The sequence below is a fragment of the Heteronotia binoei genome, chromosome 10 (assembly GCF_032191835.1).
Source record: "Heteronotia binoei isolate CCM8104 ecotype False Entrance Well chromosome 10, APGP_CSIRO_Hbin_v1, whole genome shotgun sequence".
Taxonomy (NCBI): Eukaryota; Metazoa; Chordata; class Lepidosauria; order Squamata; family Gekkonidae; genus Heteronotia; species Heteronotia binoei.
The window spans coordinates 45,061,715-45,082,941 of NC_083232.1; the positions used below are offsets into that span (position 1 = coordinate 45,061,715).

A 21,227-nucleotide genomic window follows, 5' to 3' on the forward strand; every position below is an offset into this window, starting at 1 on the left:
GCGACCCCTTGTTGATTTTCAAGGCAAGAGATGTTCAGAGGTGGTTTGCCATTGCCCGCCTCTGCTTCATGACCCTGGTATTCCTCAGAGGTCTCCCATCCAAATACTAACCAGGGCTGACCCTATTTAGCATCCAAGATCAAGCTAGCCTGGGCCATCCAGGTCAGGAATTACTCAAATGTCTGTATCTCCTCCTCACAATGTCTTCATTGCAGTCAGTACATACCATTGTCACACACTTGAGTGATTTATCTACCACTGTTCACACTCTCTGCAACAGGCTACCCAATCTGTGCCCTTGACCATCCATCAGAAGACTTCTTGTAAGGTTGACCTATTTGAAGGGCTTTTCTCAAGCAGACTGGATTTGTTCAGTATGGAATTATTTCCTTTTTTAACTGAAGGATTCTGTATTACATATTACAGTCTAGTTGTTGTGGACTAATGTTTGGCCCATTTATATCTTATAGTTTCTCACTTGTTGCCAAATTGGATTTTAATAAGTATTTTGGTGTGTAATGTCATAAACTTCAGAAGGGTCATATATATATATATATATATATTTTTTTTTTTTTTTACCAACCAACAGACAACATCCCAACTCAGATGCTCTGGGGCTCATCACTGGCTACTTTGGATTTAGAGAAGAGAGAGCTATGAACAGCTAATCTGTGTATACACTCAGTACAAACTACTCCTCTGAGGGTGCACCCTGAGCAACAGTTTTCCATGTCCTTTGCCAAACTCTTACCAGTTGTTTTTCTTTTGCATCAGCTGCAGCACATACACATCATATATAAGTTAAGAGCAGTGTACGGTACGATGTAGCAGAAAATGATTTACAAATCCCTCAAGCCTTCTGATTTCAAATGTGGTCGCCTTCCCTAGACTGTAAAATAAGCTTGGAACACAGTTCAGTGTCAGAATACTATTCCATTTGGACTGCATGTCTGGGCACACAGGAATCAAAGTTCTGCATGTCTCTCATGCAACTTTTTAAAATGTTTTTAATTGGACTTTGGAGGCTTTAAAAGATGCCTATTCAGCTGTGTTGGCACTGGCTTACATATATACAAGAGCCCCATTATGAAGAACAATATTGAAATGTAGCAATATTCATACAAAAGTAGTATCTATTCTCAGCAATTTGAAACAGTTTTATTATATAAACTGGTTAATCTGAGACAAGCAAGCCCTGAACAGCTTATGATTTATTTACATGTCTGCAAGAGTGAAGGATAGCCTGAAGGGGGCTCAAAGAAGTAGCAACCATTCTTGATCTCCCTCTCATTTCAGGGACTTTGAGACTGAACCTCATGGCTTCAAGCTAGGATCTAACCTAACAAGCTACCAGGGTCTGTGTCTCAAAGCCCTCTCCAGACACAAAAAGGTATGAGTTGTTCATCATTAGATCATATGATTGGCTGACAGTGAGAGGATTCAGACTGGCCAGACCTGGTATAAATATTTGACTCCTAACGTTCTGTCATCATTGGCTTCACTTCAAGCTATAGCTCAAGCCTTCAGACTCTGGTGTGTGGGAATTTGAAAAGATACACTCTAGATCTGAATTAATCCATGGCTCCAGTGTGACCCTGACATTTGTGTCCCACAATGAAAGCATGTCATCTGTGTTGCATGAAGTTCACAAGGTCACAGAATAAGCCAGTGGCCTATGAATGCCTCACAGTAGCAAGCAGGCACTAGGACTGTAACACAGTGTAAACAGGCCCTTGCTTTCTGAAGCGTGCAGTGCAACATCATTGTTTTGCTGGCCATAAAGCCCCATTCCACTCAGCCGCTCTCCAAGGGAGCAAAAAACCATCATATTTTTATTCCACCTTCCTCCAAAGACCATGCCCTCCTCCATTTTGTTTCTTAACAACCCTGCAATGTAGGTTAGGCATGCCCAGCTCAGGGACACCTGCTGAGCTTCATAGCTGAGGAAGGATATGAACCCAGGCTTCCTCAGCCCAATACTGTAAAAATTACAGGATACTGGCTCTAGAAACTTCTGGAGATCTGAACTCTGGCAAAGTATACTCATTTGAATAATACTTTTGCATAAGGTGGTTTGAGTGAATTGCAGTACCAGTCAATAAGCACTGACCGCTAGCCACTAGGCAGCTGTATGGGAGATACCTGTAATCCTAGAATGGTGTCATGAACTTATAATAGCTGCTCCTTGTCACAACCTAGAACGCACTGAAATTTCCGTAAGTTTCCAAAAAAGCCAGAAGGGCTAGGTGTGAAGTTAACCAAAGTTGGCATAAAATGACAGTCATTAAGACAAGAGAATGTGATTATACTATACCAGACATCCAACATCCTCTTCAGACAAAGAGTTAATTAGGCTCTACTCCACCAAGTCAATTTGAAGCATTTGTCCTAGTAGTATTATCTTAATTATTCCTCATCAAAATGATAACGCTTCCTACTGTGAACTAACATACTCATGTAAACAAAATTACTGACTCCCTGGTCCTGAAAGATGATCCTTTGTCAAAACTCTCTTGTGTAAAGACTCTTACAGCATATCCAATGGAAACACCACAGAAACACTCATCCTGTTTTGTATTTCTGCCTTCAGAGATTTTAGCAGTACTTCTATTGAGAGTATCTTACATTTAAAAGATTGCACACCATATTTGTGTCCAAGTATGTACTAAATAAATACAAAACATTATGTTACAACTATAATTACTCAATAAAATCAAAATATATAGGTGGTGTGGGTAAAATATTATAGCGGGCAGGACCTCCACAGCAAAATAATTTTGTGTTCTCTTTTTGTATCATGCCCACAAAGCTTCCCATTCTGCAAAGCTCCTAAAAATGTCCCACTCTCACTTGAAGGCAGCTGTGTTGGTCCAAAAGTAAAATCCAAAACGCCACGAACACAATGCAGGTAATACCTTTATTATTACTTGTTTATTATTGTCAATCCTGTTTTGTCTCAAATGGCTTCATCATGTTATATGCTAACTTGCTGTTCAGCCTCTATATAAGTCTGAATGGTTTTCTTTCATTTCATTTTATCTGAGGAAGTGTATGTGCACAAGAAAGTTCATACCTTGAATAAAAAATTGTTAAATTTTAAAGGTGCCAATGGACTCTAACTTTATACCTTTATTATATAATACTTGTTTTTTATCGTGAATTACTATGAAATATGATGTAAGATCTTTATATACTGGGTGTGCACTAAAAAGGGTATTGCATGGATTGTGTTCTTGAATTTTTTGACCATACTTGCCAACAGTTACTTGTAAGCCGCTGATAGTTCTATTAGATGAACTTGAGCACTTCAGACTAACAACATTTGTGGCAGAGTATGAGCTATCATGAGTCACTTCTCACTTCTTTACACTCACGCAAGCTCATACTCTGCCACAAATTTCGTTAGTCTTTAAGGTGCTACTAGACTCTTACTCTTTTCTACTGCTACAGACAGACTAACATGGCTACCCATTCTGACCTATTAGATGACCATGTTGTGCAAGATCTTTGCGGCAGAAGGAAAAGACTGATTGGCAGGATTCCTACTGCTGTTATTTCTAGAATTTAACCACCTTTTGCATTCCATTTGGTGAAAGCTCAAAATGTCCTTTCATATACTGGTTTACAACATTACAACTACGAAAAAATTCCACTGCCTTTGAGTAGTTTGAGTGCCAGCTCCACAGAACCATCCTTAAAAGATGTTGATTGGATCCTTCTCAAATATATTTAGCTGCCTTTGTAGCCCTGGTGAAGGCAGAAAAGCTGGGTATGCATTTTGTAAATAAATATTATATTTATGCAGCTTTCATTGCTAAAAATAATTATTGCTTCTGCAGCAATTTCACTACTAGCCATTCAATCTGACAGGCCTGACTGTAGAAATGCAGCAATCTAAAAGCACAAGTTAGTGCACAATGCAATAAATGGATTATTTTAAAGCTAATTTTAAAAACCTTTTTTTGCTCTGTTTAGCCAGACAAAATATTTATTATCAAAACTCACCAGCAAAAACTGCGTGAACTCTGCATACGTCAAGCGTCTTTTCCGATCTCTTCCAAAATGGAGCTGCACAAATTCCGAATTCCAGTTAAAAGGAATATGCTGGTGAATTGTGGTCTGGCCAAAAACCTGCTTAACATCCTCTGGGGTTGGGGTGGGGGAAGAGATGAAGAGAAGATTATGAAGGCAGATATAAAGCAAGAAACTGGTATCAATTATTCTTGGAGAACGTTCTACATTTAGACATTTTCATTTAAATAAAGAACTGGCAACTTGATCCTAGTTCACAGTTCAGATGATTTGTTAAACCCAGTCACATGCCATTACACTGGTCCCGCAATGCTAATATGGCTGGAAATGAGACATAAAACCATGACAACAGCCCAACTTCAGGCTGCGTCCACCCAAAACCCCACTTATTCCTTGGTATGGAATTTTCACTTTTACATCTTATTTTACCTTAAATATCTGTGCAACAATAATCTGCAGGCCTCATTGCAGATTTTCAGAATGGAACATTAAGTAGGGATTGTTTTTAGGGCCTTTAACTGACATTTAGGATTTTGTTGCCCTTACCTGGATAGCCCAGGCTAGATGGATCTTGTCAGACCTCAAAAACTACACAGCAGGAAGTTTGGGTAGTATTTGGATGGGAAATCTCCAAGGAATACCAGGGTCATGACGTAGAGGCCCCAGGAAATGACAAACCAGCTCTGAATGGCTCCTGCCTTGAAAACCCCACATGGTCACTATAAGTCAGCATGTGACTTGATAGCAAAAAACAATAGGGATTGCAACAGAGAGAGCCAGTTTGGTGTAGTGGTTAAGTGTGCAGACTCTTATCTGGGAGAACTGGATTTGATTCCCCACTCCTCCACTTACAACTGCTGGAATGGCCTTGGGTTAGCCATAGCTATCGCAGGACTTGTCCTTGAAAGGGCAGCTACTGTGAGAGCCCTCTCTACCCCACCCACCTCACAGGGTGTCTGTTGTGGGGGGAGAAGATATAGGAGATTGTAAATCGCTTTGAGTCTCTGATTCAGAGAGAAGGGCGGGGTATAAATTTGCAGGCTTCTTCTTCATTAACTGTTTAAAACATTATTCCTAAGAATTATAATATAATGTGTGAGTTTTCTGAAATGATGTTTTAAGTGTACATTTTAAAGTTAGGTTTCCTGACAGTGTACACATTGAATCACTTAGGTCGTTTTTGCACTCACCTCCAGCCGGCGCGACCCCCCTCTTCACCGCGCAGGATCTGCGCGGATTTCGCACTAAATGCCGCGGAGCAGCCTTTTGCGCCGGAAACTCCCGTCGCAAAAGCCGCGCAAACGCCAAACTGCTTTTTGGCGATTTACGTTTGAGCGGCTTTTGCGACGGGAGTTTCCGGCGCAAAAGGCTGCTCCGCGGCATTTAGTGCGAAATCCGCGCAGATCCTGCGCGGTGAAGAGGGGGGTCGCGCCGGCTGGAGGTGAGTGCAAAAACAACCTTAGTGGTGCTCTCAGCTTGGTATAGAGGTTAGGAGTGGTAGACTCTAATCTGGAGAACTGGCTTCGATTCCCCACTCCTCCACATGCAGCTAGCTGGGTGATCTTGGGTCAGTTACAGTTCTCTCAGAGCTGTTCTGTCAAGAGCAGTTTTCTCAGAGCTCTCTCAGCCCCACCTACCTCACTGTTGTGGGAACAGAAGGAGAATGTAAGTCGCTCTGAGACTCCGAGTGAAGGGCAGAGTATAACTCTAACTCTTCTTCACTGCAGAAAATCACTTATGTGTTGCTTTCACTTAACTTTGTCCTGACCTTCTCACATATTTATTTTAGTCATTGATACCCTGCCTTTTTGGTCAATGGAGACCCAAAGTGGTTTACGTAATTCTCTCCTTCATTTTATCTTCACAACTCTGTAAGGTAGGTTAAGCTGAGAGAATGTGACTGGTTCAAGGTTACCCAGCAAATAATTCATGGCATGAGTAGGAATTCTCGTTCAACACTCTTAAGCACTACACCATACTGGCTTTCAAGTGTGTGTAGGTTTTCACCTACACTCTCACCAGTCATGGTTTGCAAACTCCTATAAAAGTTCACAACAGCGGATCCTAAACTTTTCCCTCCTTCTCTTCCACCTATAACAAATCCATCAATTGGAGTGGTTAATTCATTTTATTTGAAGTATTTCTATCCCACCTTTTGACCCAAGTCAGTAAGCTGGCAAATGTCAAAACTTGTAAGAACATAAGAAGAGCCCTGCTGTATCAGACCAATGGTCCATCTAGTCCAACACCCTGTCTCATCCAGTGACCAACCAGTTCCTCTGAAGGCCAGCAACGGGACTCTGATGTTGTCTCCTGACACTAGTATTCAGAGGCTGACTGCCTCTAAACGTGGAGGTTCCCTTTAGTCAAAATGGCTAGTAACCACTCAAAGACCTATCCACCATAAATCTCTCTAATCTCCTTTGAAAACTGTTTATGCCTGTGGCGGTCACTACATCCTCTAGCAGCAACTTTCACATCTTTGTGTGTGTCTGCACCTGAAAGTCATAGCAACCTCTGGTGACTGACACCTACTGAGGGTCTGGAGGATATTCAGAGAGATGGCTGAATAAAGTCTGCCCCTGACCTCCTGGTATTTCAAGGAGGTCTCCCATTCAAGTACTTGCCGGAGTTGACCTTGCTTGGCTTCTGAGATCTGATGAGATCAGGCTTGCCTGGACTATCCCGGGATTTCCACATTTTAATCACTCACTGTGTATTCCCTCCCTTTGGGTCAGCCCACCAATTCCCCCCTTACACTGCCCTTGGATATCCCTTCTATTCCCAGGAGCAGCATTTCAAGGAGTATTTGGGCTTCAGCAGGACAGTGGAGGTGGGAAAGTGGAACTCCTCTGACAAAAGTCGCTTTCATCAGCTGACATTTCCTGTGGATCCAAGACATAATCCTGGAAAACAAAATACTTTCTCCTTCCCCCAGTTGACTTGATTTCTACCAAGTTAAATGTCCAGGTTGTTTTATAAATAAACATTGATTCGGTAATGAAACAATTGCCTTATAGCACTTTTAGACACAACCAGGTAGTCAAGCTTTTTTTTTTCTTTTTAAGTTATGCTAAATTTTCAAAAAACTGAAATTGACAGGGAAGATTAAGCATCTACCCTGCCAGTGTGGTTAACAACTTACTGAGAAAAGCACTGCTATCTTCTGCTAAGAAATGAGAACAAGGCAAATTGGAGATTTCATAAGAAGTTAAATTGCATAATGGCATAAGTGAAGGCAGCCCTATGTGCACCAATACCAAGGTTGCCTTTTCAAAGCCTCTGACAAGGTCTTTTTATATTAATCATAGTTAAGGATCTGAAGGAGAAGGAAAGTAATGTAGAATTAGGACTGCCGTTTTGAATCCTATATTCAAGGTTTTAAGAAAATGAACATGGAAGAATTGATTCTCTTAAAGGCATTCTGTGCTTCAGGAGGCACTGGGGGACTGAAAACATCACATACTCCCTATGGTTTCTGGCTTCTTTCAGTGGGACTGATATCAAAAAATGCTTCTGAACTGAAAGCCCTGCAGACATGCCAAGCAACAGGTGGAGTTTGTGGCCAATGCTAATTGCCCTGAAACTAGTGCTTGTTGCAATTGTGGAAGTTTTGATGTACTTGCTCAAGAACTCTCTTGTTTATTACAGTCATAAGAGGAAGACAAAACCTGAATGGGTCTAAGGGCCACTTTACTTTTACATATGCAGGGCTTTTTTTGAGCAGGAATGCACAGGAACACAGTTCTGGCTGGCATGGTGTCAGAGGGTGTGGTCTAATATGCAAATGAGTTCCTGCTGGGCTTCTCCTACCAAAATAGCCCTGTGTGAAGCAATGGTGATGTCAGAGGTGTGGCCTAATATGCAAATGAGTTCCTGCTGGGCTTCTCCTACCAAAATAGCCCTGTGTGAAACAATGGTGATGTCAGAGGTGTGGCCTAATATGCAAATGAGTTCCTGCTGGGTTTTTCCTACAAAAGCCCTGCATATATGTATTGAAGACTCCCCCCACTACATTAACCACAGAAACGCATTTTCTTTCAATAATTCATTCTGTGCTCTCTCCTATCCCAGTATCCCAGTTATGTTCTCCCTACACCTTTCTTCCTTGATTCAATAGCACACGTGTTCTCTCTGCTACCCTATTGTACGTTTCCCCTCTTTTTCCTCTATGTACCATCACATCGTTCTTTGCAATTCTTAACCTGTTATCTGTCCTTCTTTCCTTTCCCTACATCAAAGTTCCCTCTTCATGTCAAGATGTCTTTGCCTTGCTGCTATCTCTATGTAATGGTTACCACATTCTTTCAGTCTGCTCTCAAGAGTTGCCAACAGGTCACTCTTGCTTGATTACGTGCACACCTGCGAGGGGCCTGAGAAAGACTTTGGGGGGAGGGATCGCTGCTTCCTGCTTTCCTTTGAAAATGTAATGGTTTATGCCAGGACTATAAGAGAAGGGCAAAAGCCCACCAAAGCCAGTTTTTGCAAAGTCCATCCTGCCTTGGACTGTCAATGCATCAATAAATAGCCATTCTTGAAATGAGTTGTTTGTGATCATTGAACTGCTGGGGGCTTGACACTGCATTCCCATTTCTGTCCTTTTCTCTCCTTGTTGTCTTTTCCTACTCCCTTTCTGCCTCCTTCCCCCTCTCTCCATTCTGCCTTGTTGAGTTCAGTGACAAGGTTTTTACTTTCCCAGCAATTCATACATTTAAGGTCAAACTGGATAATCTTTGTGTTGGACATCGGAACAACACTGCCATTTTAAAGCCTAAAATGAGCAATTAAAATATACCACAAGGGCTCAATCCTGATCGAGCCAGCACTCAGTGGGACAAGGTGTCTTGTCCCCCCCTTCACAATCTAAAGGTCATGGAGGGCAGTTATTTTGGTACTTGAAAAGGCACACCGGCAGGTAGAGGCAAGAGTGCCTTGTCCCACTGCAGTGCAGGCTTGATCAACATCAGGCTCTTGCAATATTTTTAAATTTTAGGCTTTAAAATGCTGGCCCCAGAACTGTCTGCATTTAACAAAGAGTCAGACTGATATCCTTCCCCTGCTCATTTTGTTTTTAATGACAAAGCTTGACATTAGCAGCAGGAGATGGATTGTGCCACCTAAAATGACAGGGCCATACCTGGTGTTTGCCCCTTGAAAGCACAACTTCATACTTATCCTAATCAATACATATTTTACTGATTTCAGAAAGCTTCCGTCAAAGTAAATGCATGTGGAATGCATTGAAGAGTCGGGGGAAACATACAATATTGTTCTAAGGGCTTTTAAGCTTTTGGTTTCCAACGATCAATACATGTTTATTTGGGACAGAACAAATCCAGGGTTAAAGACAACAACAATGTCACTACTACAGCTGGAGGAGGGTTTTTTTGGTAAAGGGAGGTCAAATTCCTTCAAAAATTGCAGTTCAATAAATGGGTCTTTTCTTCTACATCATCGCTTTATGAAGGATGGTTGTATTTCAGCTCTCAGTTAACCAGACAGTGACCTTATATGGTTTGAATTTAATCTCAAATTGGCTCTCTCCCACCTTCTCCATACCTATCCCACCCCCCCACCCTGTTTTTAAGAAGCTCGAAGAAAACAGAAAGCACAATATTTTAGCCATTTGAGCATGTAGTATTCTGAAATCCTCCCGCTAACTGGAAGTGCTCTCTGTTACCTCTATCTTTCAAAATTGGAACCATTATAGTCATTCGTGCAAATCCACATTTAGCCTTTTATAAAGAGTGGATTTTTGACCCATTGAACTGGAAGAGCTTCTGCGCTTTTCTCCTGATCTCTGACAAGATAGCCCACAACAACTGAGATGACAATTTCTTGCTGGCATGAATGTGTATTACGTTGTTAAACTCTGGATGGTCACGCACAATAAACTGACTTCTGAGAGCTTGCACTGAGGACTTTGAGAACTGTAGCAAAGAGGTACAGGAAACCCAACATGGAATGCAATGTGGCCATTTACTGTTATTGAAACAGTCCTGTGGGAGGGAGGCTTAGATAGTCATGCAGGGTAATGAGAGTTCACTCTTGCCTCTTCAGACTTGGAATTCATGGGCACTTTATAATAGGACCAGGAAAGAAAAAGAGTATTATCCATCAGTAGAAATTCAGACTCTGACCTGGATAGCCCAGGGCTAGCCTGATCTTATCGGATCTCAGAAGCTAAGCAAGGTCAGCCATGGTTAGTATTTGGATGGGAGACCTCCAAGGAAGTCCAGGGTTGCCATGCAGAAGAAGGCTGTGGCTAACCACCTCTGAGCACCTCTTGCCTTGAAAACCCTATGGCATCACTGTAATTCAGCTGCAACTTGACAGCATTGTCCACTACCACCAGAAATTCACAACCTAACTCTTGCAAGGGATCTGTGTGTCCAGTCAGCACTAAAGACATGTCTGATTAATTGTTGACTTTTATATGCCCGAAGGGAGACCTGCCATTTGTAGCCTCCTTGCCCTATTTACTCTTTGGTGCATCTTGAATAATATTTTGCACAAGTATGATGTAACCAAGTGAGGTCTGAAACACATCCTGTACTCCATTTTAAGACTCTACAGACTGCAGGCTAAGGGATCCTTTTAACACAAACTGATACTTTTTAATGCTGCCCCAAGCACCCCTTTACCCATAATAAACATCAAGCCTGATGGAATGTTCTGGGAAATTCAAGAGTTCACTCACAATGTTGCAATATTTTGCCTGGTCCTAATAAAACGGCATTATACACATTTTTAGATGGACGAACAATGCATTTGGTACTTAGTGGTAGCATTTAGACCATTCCCCCCTCAGGTTAAGGATGATACAAGGTTCACCCTTAGGCTAAACTCCCTTGCTACTAACCAATTCCTACATAATTTATACAAAACAAACTACATGGTATGCTGAAGTTGGAAGAAGATGAAACAGCTACTGGAAACCATTTTTGGCTATACTTTGTCTCAAAAGCCATTCAAACTGGTACCTAAGAGAATGCCTAATAATCTCAAATTCCATGCCATCATATTTAAGATTATGGCATAGGATAAGAGGTCCACAAACTAAACTTGTCATGCCAGAAGAAACAAATCAGTTCAATCTTGCAACCCCACATCAGTTGTTTTGTTCCCCTCATTCTGGTTAAAACTAGAGAGTCAAAGACCGTGCTACTTCCGTTCTTCTTAAAAGGCTCAGCAGTGAACCATGAATGTTAAGTATGAGAAGAATAATGATCTGCAGAATACAAGCAACAACTTCCTTGTAGGAAATCTTGCATCATAGAGCTCTCATATTTTAATAAGGAGAAGGTAAGTGTAGTATTAGCTCCCATTTGCCTTAGCAGGCACATTCTAATTTCTATCTACACTCACAAATACTCAAACAGGCCACTCTGCAACCCAGAGCAACCTTTAAAAATTAAAAGGTGACTCTTTGCTGTCTTTGTGTGAAGGGGATATTGTCACGATACTGACTGCCTTGTATCAGCACTACAGCATCTGCAAGAAGACAATGCAAGTACTACGCAATTACTTCTGATGTTTGCAAGACTAGAAGTTGTTAAATTTGCTTTGCATCCCCTTCCCCTTTGTGTATAACCCTTAGAATTAAAGATAAAGGTTATTAAAAAGACTGTTAATTTTTTAAATGTTGACATTTAGACCCAAGCATCTAAACCTTTCTTTATTAAGCCATCTATTAAAGGATATCAAAGAACTCTCCCACTTTAATGAGGCATTAAAATACAGTAATACAAAAAAAGGCAAAACTGTTAAGCCTCTTAAATCCCTGGATTTACATTATCAGCTTTTATGTGCCTGTCAACACTCTGCAGTAAGAAGCAATGGTTTTATTCTCTGTCTCAAATTTAAAAGCCAACTAAACTTCCTTCCACCTTCCTGCTGAGATCTTTAACTTCCAGCAAAGTACAGCAGCTAAATCTACAAGGCAGTACAAAGGCCACAGCAGTCTCTATCAGCTGCTAGCCAACGCATGACCGTTCCATGTCTTTCCATTTTATACAGCCTAGTTGTGGCTTCTGAACTTCTTTTAATTTAACATGGTACATGCAGTACATTATTCTATGGGGTGGGGATTGGAGAGAGCGAAAGAGTCCTTGGTATTCTGAGTCACTGATTCATCACAAGCAGTAGTTTTGGTATATTTGGCGGGGAGGGCGAGATATAAATGCGAAATAAATAAAATAAATAAATAAAATATATTTAAGAAACCAAAAATACTCAAACACAAAGTGCTCTCAAACCCAGAAGAAAAATGAAAGGGCATTCTACAGATGTTCATGTTTACTAGTATTTGCCAGAAAATGAAGCGCAAGGAATAGGTTTTCCTATTCACTTAGCTTTCCGATGCATACACAGTGCTTTCTTAAAAACAGTAACACTAACAGATTTAAACACAATTCAAGGTAATTAGAAAGGCTTCATCTAAGTGTAGCTGGACACCGATTTCAGCACTTTCATTGTGGCAAAATATAAGTGCCAGTATAATAATCCCCTAAAACAAAGGTAACTCTCATGAGGATTGTAGAATGTAGGTTTTGTGATATTACACGTAACCAGCAACACTCCAAGTGACAAAGGGCATAATCCTCAGTTACACAACTTCAGAAAGACTGAATATTTTAAAATAATGCACTTGTATGCCTTGGTATGAAAAAAAAATCCCCTATGTTATTACTTGGGACCCATCTGCAAAATATATCTCCTGTACAAGATTCCCGTTAAAACATAAGGCAGATGCCGGAATTCATCCTTAGCTTAGACTTCATCAAATACTTGGCTTTTGCGGAGTGGGCGAGGGAGAACAGTTGTTTAAAAAACAAAAATAAGCACAAATATGTAACTGGTTCAATGAAAATTGGAGACATGTCAGCCCTAAAACCGAAACCACCACCCCTCCCAAACACACGCACAACCAAACGCTATCAAAGTTTTGTTCTCCCTCTCTTTGGGTTTAGAAGTTTCTCAACAAGAAATGTGTATCTTGGAAATAAGAGTTTTGTAATACCTCCTCCATGAACCTAACACATGCCGCTTAAAACAGAGGGCACTGGCATAGCTTATTCTTAGAAACCAATTTAGACAAGTGTCTGACATCTGTAGGACTAATTGCCACCTGCCTAGTCACATGTTTCCATTCTGTCTGGAAGAACAATGCACAGATTACCAGCTGTGAATAACTTCTGAAAGTAGGTTGAATTTCATTAAGTCGTTCCTTTAATTTTCACTCACCTCCACTGCAAAGAGTGACAGTATATTATGTATGTTTTCTACGTCTGGACAAGTTATGGCTAAGACACATTCATTACCAACAACCTCTTCAAAATTGTGCCTCACTGCACTGACCTGGATAGCCCAGGCAAGCCTAATCTCGTCAGATCTTGGAAGCTAAGTAGGGTCGATTCTGACAAGTACTTGGCTGGGGGACTTCCTTGGAATACCAGGAGTCAGGGGCAGGCTTCATTCAGTCACCTTTCTGAATATTCTCCAAGCCCCCAGTAGGGGTCAGTCCCCAGAGGTCACCATGACTTCCAAATGCACACACATACACATAAATACAAAAGTACAAAAAAAATTGTGCCTCACTGCTGCACTAAAGGCAATTGGAATAAAAATAGCTGAATGGCACTCACAGAGTATTTAGATATTTAGCAGAGACATAATAATCTGAAAATAACTTCAAAAGATGAACAGCTGCCTAAAATACATTAGTTAAAACAATTTTAATCCTCTTCAATAAAATTACTATAGCAGCTGATAAATTAAAGAAATAAACACTAACAAACAAACCAGCAACATAACTGTCCTAGACTAAAAGACACTAGAAAGAGAAAGCATTAATATTTGATGATTACTGAATACATCACATCCAGGATGAAAAGAGCAGCCTTACCAAAAGTTACTTCTCCTTTGCCAGTTTTGTCGAAAAGCTGAAATGCCACCATGAACAGTGCATCTGGAGCACAGAGAACAGATTCAAAGGCTACAAATTCTTGAAAGGATATCAACCTAGAAAAACAAGATTTTTTTAAGTCATAATGCTATTCCTTCATGAAATATAAGACAAGTTTAGACTGTTGGTAGTTCAGTTTTGGATGCAAACAAACACATTAATTGTTCATTTACTGTGCAATGTTATAATGAACTGGTCATACACTTACACTCAAATGAAAAGAAGGCAGCCATCCAACTCTTTAGTGTCAAGGAACCAAACTGAACAATAGTGTGTAACTATTAAGCAAAGCAGGCACCATCCACTGAGGCTGGTCACCATTCTATACCTGGAAGATACACACTGCAAAGACAGCCAGATACTGAAGAGGGTGGTCCAGGGTCTCTTTTGTACACAGCAGAATTTTGTCTAAATTGTCTCTCAATGATCAGCAGATTCCTTTCTCAATTCACAAGGTGGCCTTAAGCCTAACTTTAGCTTATTTAGGACAATAACAGCTTGCCATATGGCAAGGAAGGATGCTTCCTCCCACCATGTCCAGCCAACCAGTTAAGAACCTCTTTTTGAGTCTAGCACTCAGTACCTGGACCTGCAGAGGTAAGGCAGATGGCAACCAGAGACCGGGATTTTTTCAGTGGTGGCACCATGTCTATTTTACATTAACTTAGGCACTGAGCAAAAACATTTCTTTTAAATTGAGGAGTTCCATTTTTATAGCTGTTTTATGGCCTGTTCTGGCTTAAGGGTTGTTTTAGGGATATCATTTTCAGCTGCTTAATATTCTCTTTAGGGATTGATTCTATAGTAGTTATATTTATTTATGCTTTTTTAATTGGTTTTTGCTTTGTGAGCTGTTTCAAGCCAGTCTCTGGTGAGGAAGAAGAATACAGTTTTTCTAAAACATTTAAATAAATGATGTTCCTTCTGTCCTCCTAACCCCCAAAATGCACAATAAGTTTTATAATATTCAGGATACTGATCTCCAGGGTCTTCGTTGTAGCAGGAACTCCTTTACATATTAGGCCACACACCCCTGATGTAGCCAATCCTCCTGGAGCTTACAGTAGGCCCTGTTCTAAGAGCCCTGTAAGCTCTTGGAGGATTGGCTACATCAGGGGTGTGTGGCCTAATATGCAAAGGAGTTTCTGCTACAAAAAAAGCCCTACTGACCACAATATTCAAGCATAGTTTATGTGCTCTCAACAATAACTGGTACCATCAGTGACTGCATCAACAGTGCAAGAATAGGAGAAAAGCTTGTACAAAATTTGGCTTATTTATTGTCCAGACTAGATTAGGCAAAGATAGAATAACAGATGGGACAGAATAACAGCAGAAAAAATTAAAAGGATTAGGAAGTATATCCATTCATCTTGAACACAGTAAGCTTTAAAGAGATGCTTCTCAGCTTGGAGTGGGAGTTCTGCAAGCATTAGAGATTATGAACTTGTTTTTAATTGCTTGAAATAATGAATATAACAACATTTTACACGGATCTAAAATTGCAAAGACTAATTTTTAACGATCAATTTCAACCATGTGAACCTGCCAATGTCCTGAGATTATGTTAACTAGGGGAAAAAAAGGTGCCACTGATTACAATTATAACAAGCCAGATCATGCACTAAATATTTTCAACATGCATAGAGGAAAGTATCTTCTGTGTAGAGATCCAAAGAAAGCAGGAATAGGATAATATTTTATATTATTAGTCATGCCACAGAGTATAGTTTTTGTGTGTGTCTTTCTGAATGTGAGGAAGAGGGGGCCCACAGGCAATCTCAATCGGGGAAGAGGGTAGTCCTCAGTAGATTTGAAGAATGCACAATACAGAAAGCATAGTTCTGGTGACTTCCTGTGGGAAACTGCCTGAGAATACTATCTATGCCAACCTGAGTTCCATAAATAAATACGTAACAGTAAACACTAGATGCCAACACTTACTTCATACAACATGCTGAAGTTGCTGACATTTTCTTGAGAACATGGACCATTAAATCAGAATATTATATGTATCCTGATATGCTTTGAGATTCAGTTAAAGTACAGTCAATGAACATACGTGTGTGTGTACAGAAAATTTGGGGTATCTGTTGGGACTTCCAAATCATATTATTTGAACAAAAGATCCTACTTTGTCAGGTAGATGAAGCAATCTTACAAAATGGGTTTAAACCTACACAGCTCATGTCACAATAATGTGTTCATTGTCAAAAAAACCACACAATTCTTTGTTCTTTTTGCTACAACAAACTAACATGGCTTCTCTTCTAGATCAAACAATACAAACACTTGTAAAGTCAGAACTCTAGTTCAACAGTTCATACTAATTTAAAAGAAAGCAATTAGTTTCTTTTTTTTAAAAACCCAGAAAGACAGAAAATGTGCAAAACATGAGGCTCAAACCAGGGGTACTGTTGAGGAAACCTGAATATCTGCTGTGCCAGCTGAATTCAAATTAACCCAATTTTTATACGTTAATTAAACCAGCTATTTTCTTCTTATTGTATTTTTGCTCCTTAAATAGACTGGCCTGCAAGTGATTCCCAACAGATCTGCTCCAACAACAATGACGTACTCATTTACTTCTATTATGACCACACAATACAGTAACTGAGCAGTAATTTTTCACAGTCAATTACACACGTGGTTCCTAATGGTTAAAGATGCTGAAATAATGCATGCTACATAGCCATATGCTCCAAGCTCTATACTGCATAAGGGCAGTTGCCTAGGTAACAAGTTTTCTCTTTGGCTTAGCACAACCCTTCATTGAATATCATTAGGTTTCATTAAACAGCACATTATTAACAGGAACCTCAATATACTACTTAAGAATAATTTTGCCTACATAAGCATGGGCTCTAGCTTAAAAGCCCAACTGAGAAAACCCTAATAGCTTTCCTGCTTTCTTTTTTTTTTTTAATGATGCAAAAGTAGGAAGGGCTTGATGAGCTCAAAATCAAGCAGGAAGTCAGACTTGTCTTCTCTGGTATTTCTATTTTTAAAAATAGAAAAATTATCACTTGTTCAAGAGAATGATATGCACAGACAAAACTACACAGAAGAGAAAACAAGTGGTGATGGAGGGGTAGCTGCTTTACTAATGAACCAATGGACAAGCTTGCCAGCCAGACACTGGTTCAAGCAATCAACCTGCCCATATTTGCAGGCTCACCCCCTTACTTGCTGCTGTCACCACCTCCTCTGCCACTTTAAGAACATTAACAAAAACATGTCCCCCAACCAGATGGAAATCTCCCAGCCTCTCACATCTCAAGTTGCCAGACAATTTGTTGAAGGCTGTGGCAGCGAAGAGCAAGAGGGCATGTAAAAGGACCAGGAGGAGCCAAACCAAAGTTCTGTCACACATATCTGACACTGACACAGCTGATGTGGAAGCAGTCTGGTTTTTCATACTACCTTTGTCTTTATGCTAAGAAGAGATTATATAAGCAGGTTTCTAACACCATTAGGGAGTACAGAGCATGGAAGAAGAGCGCATATCTAGAAAGACTGCAGCTGTTTATAGTCAAAAGGCCCTTCTGTTTACCAGAAACCTCCATACAGAGAGGAGATAACTCCACCAGAGTAAAGCAGAAGGAAATCTTTGGACTAGACAGGTGGCGATTTCTGTTTTGCAGGTGGCAGGGGGATGGGGAAATAGGCCTAAATCTCCAAAAAGGGGGTTGGCAAACAGCATCAGAAACAACAAGAGAATCCTTGAAGAAAGGATTTCCTCACATGCAAGTCTTCTCCTGAGAATTTACTTAAATGCTCAAGAAGTCTGAAGTGTCTACAGCCGTAAACGTAAAGCCTTTGAAAACAACCAAGTATAGTAATGATCAGTTAAATCAAAAATAATCCCAAATTTTTCCCTCTTAGAGATCTTGCACAGCTCTGAGGAACAGTTAATGCTCACAAGATACCAGATGCTAAGAATGAGTATAACAGTCTTTCCTAAATTCCCCCTCCCTTTCCTAAGCATGATTGTCTTTAAAGTAAACTGAATTTCTGAACAGTTACCAATAGGTTATTCACCCCCATCATAAATAGAGCATTAAAACCAGCAAAGGCAGGGTAGGTGGCAGAGAGAACCAAGAAGCAAAGGCTTCCAAAAGGCATATTAGGTAACAATGACACAATGAAGCTTACGCAAGAAATATTATCACAAGGAAGGGATATATTTAGGAACTTTAAAATGTATTCAAAATAGAAAAAATTCATCCTGACCTAGATAGCTCAAGCAAACCCAATCTTGACAGATCTCAGAAGCTAAGCAGGGTCAATTCTGTCAAGTACTTGGACAGGAGACCTCCTTGGAATACCAGGAGTCGAGAGGTGGAGGCAGGCTTTATTCAGCCACCTTTCGGAATATCCTCAGTAGCGGTCAGTCCCCAGGGGTTGCCATGACTTCCAGATGCACTCATACACTCATACATGCACATATAAATAATTTTAAAAATGTGCCTCACTGCCCCACTAAAGGCAATGGGAATAAAAGTGCATTGCAGTAGTTGAATGGCACCCACAGAGTATTCAGGTTTTTAGCAGAGGGTCATTTTCATAAGCAACTGAAAATTATTTTCAAACATTGAATAGCTGCCTAAAATACATTAGTTAAAACAAATTTTAAGCCTCTTCAGTAAGACTGCTATATAAAAAAGGCAGTCCCCTGTGCAAGCACCAGTCGTTTCCAGCTTTCACAATGTTTTCACAGCAGACTTTTTACAGGGTGGTTTGCCATTGCCTTCCCCAGTCATCTACACTTTCCCCCCAGCAAGCTGGGTACTCATTTTACTGACCTCGGAAGGATGGAAGGCTCAGCTGATAAATTAAAGAAATAAACATGAATAGACCAGCAACATAACTGTCCTGGACTAAAAGATACTTAGAAAGAGACAATTATTGTATACATCACATATAAACACAAAAAAATAGAAAAAATTGGAAAGAACTTATCAGTAAAGCAAATGAAATGCTCATATAAGATGTGAAGACAGAAGCAGAAAAATTAAGTAATTATATATATTTTTGCACCTTATTTATTTCCTATGCAGGAAATGAGCCAAGAGAACTGAATCCCCAAGATTTCCCCAACCAGGCAGCTAAGGTTCAGTTGAATGCTGCCCAGTGCCCACCCCATGACACCCTGGCCATACAGTGGACAAGCAGCTGGCTTATGCCACAAGATGCTCACCATGTCTCCCTGCCAATCTCATTTTTTTAAAAAAACAACAATCTATTTATTTTAAAACTTTTAAAAAAGAAACCAGAGATATAAGTTTTTACTTATCTATTTTCAAACAAATTACCCTAATTCTGGTGTGAGTTGCCACCAGCAAGCAGCCTACCAAACGTTGGGGTGAATCCACCCTGGTTCTGAACCCAATTTCAGCTTTGTGATCAGAGCTGTATACAATGATTAAATTGCCTAAATGAGTCACTTGCCTGGCCTTCAATTTACATTTTTAAAGGAAGAAAAAAATCATACAAAAACAAGCACATCAAACCAAATTTATTTTTATTTTTTTTATTTATTTATGATTTGTATCCCGCCCTTCCCACAAGTGGCTCAGGGCGGCTCCCAACAATTAGTTAGACATAAAATTATTTGAATATATAAACAAATCACTGTTAACAATTAAATTTAATCACTGTTATGCCCCACAGATTTCAAAGAACATTTTAAATCAATAAAATAAAAGCATGGATAGATAAGACCCATTATGTGCTAACAATACATTTACAGAGTAACTTTCCCACTTCTGGTTCAGTGCTTTAGAACGAAACTCAGAAGCCTGGGGAACAGCTGCAAACAACCACCAAATGCAATGGAGCATCTGAAAGTCAGAAATTCTCCTTTCTTCGTAGGAGTTGCAATGCCCTAATTGTCTGCCTTTTGGTATCTGCTCTATGAACAGCTCTATGAACAAGCTGTTGCCATGTAGATTGTGGACAGCTAGGCGGCTAGTCCTTTTGACATAGGGCCTCTTTAAAAACTCTCAAATTTGAATCAGCATGCTTAATTAGTGACATCATGGAAGAGTGTCCAGAGCAAGAAAGGACATGTCTACACTACACGTTTAGGCCAGTTAGGAACTCACACTGCTCCCAATTTAAGAATTCTGTGGGATTTTCCAAAGGTTCTAAAGGGACTCTAATAAAGTTTTAAGCACCCTTGCAAAACTAGTTTCTGGGTTTCTTTGGGAAAAGACATCATATTATTGATATGTACATATTTAAACCAGTTTTGATTAAGTTGAAATTATACAGAGTTGGATCAAACATTTTTTCCAATTCCCACCACCCACTGAAGACCACCTGCAAGCCTACCACACAGTTCCAGAGGGTCACCAATTCCCAAAAACAGAATTCCAGGTATTACATCCCATTGTGGTAGAAAGGTAAAGTTCTGTTATATGAATTTCACATAACATATGGTGCTTAGGATCCATCCCATAGATATTCCTGCACAGCGATGCCCTCTAGAAAAGAGAAGAACTGGAACCCCTTAAATTTAATACCTGGATAGTCACTGCATCTCCCAATTAAACTGCAATTGAGCATATTATACCATGCTATCATATATAATGAAATCTCCTGAGATGATCCCAACAGAGGGGCTCCCAGTGCCAGTTTTCTTATATGTAAAATGGTAAACGTAGGTCTTGATGTCAACTGAGTCAGCAGGCAGGCGGATGCATTCGTGCCTGATTACACACAACTCAGTCATGTGCAACTGTCCAGTATTCGTTGACTTTATATATCATGAGACACACTCCTTTCTTTACCCTTCCCCCAGCCTTTCTGCACCAAACCAGAGAAAATCTGCAAAAGCAAAGGTGCCCTTTACCCATTGCCTAAATACTATTAACTTCCAGTGTGTGATAAATAACCCAAAGCACTTGCTCCTGAAAATTCTTGTCTCCCATCTATTCTTCTGCATGTTTAGCAATACTAATCATTATCTTCATCATAGCATAATAAATGCAAAAGCCAGAATGGTTTACTAAAATCAGCAATTTAACCATAATAGCATAATGGGACTCAGGGTAAGCTGTGCCTATTATTTTATACTTCAATCTAGATAAACAACCAAGGGGGTTTTTTTGGGGGGGGGAGGGAGAGCAGATTAGAGATAAATTTTTATATCAATAATAATGGGAAAACTGCCATTTCAAAGCATTATTTTGAACTGTTTACAGTTGCTAAAAATAAAAGCCAT

The 21,227-nt window shown here is 40.0% G+C and overlaps 1 protein-coding gene across 2 annotated transcripts in view; it reads right to left on the reverse strand.

The window, feature by feature from the left end:
* SLC25A13 (solute carrier family 25 member 13) overlaps window positions 1–21,227 on the reverse strand; it is a 124,602-nt gene that overhangs the window by 59,855 nt on the left and 43,520 nt on the right. For both annotated transcript variants that reach the window (XM_060248535.1, XM_060248534.1), the window contains 2 exons: window positions 13,940–14,055; window positions 4,006–4,145 (listed from right to left, as the gene is read on the reverse strand). In XM_060248535.1, the coding sequence (XP_060104518.1) occupies window positions 4,006–4,145; window positions 13,940–14,055 (256 nt within the window). The remainder of the gene's footprint in view (window positions 1–4,005; window positions 4,146–13,939; window positions 14,056–21,227) is intronic.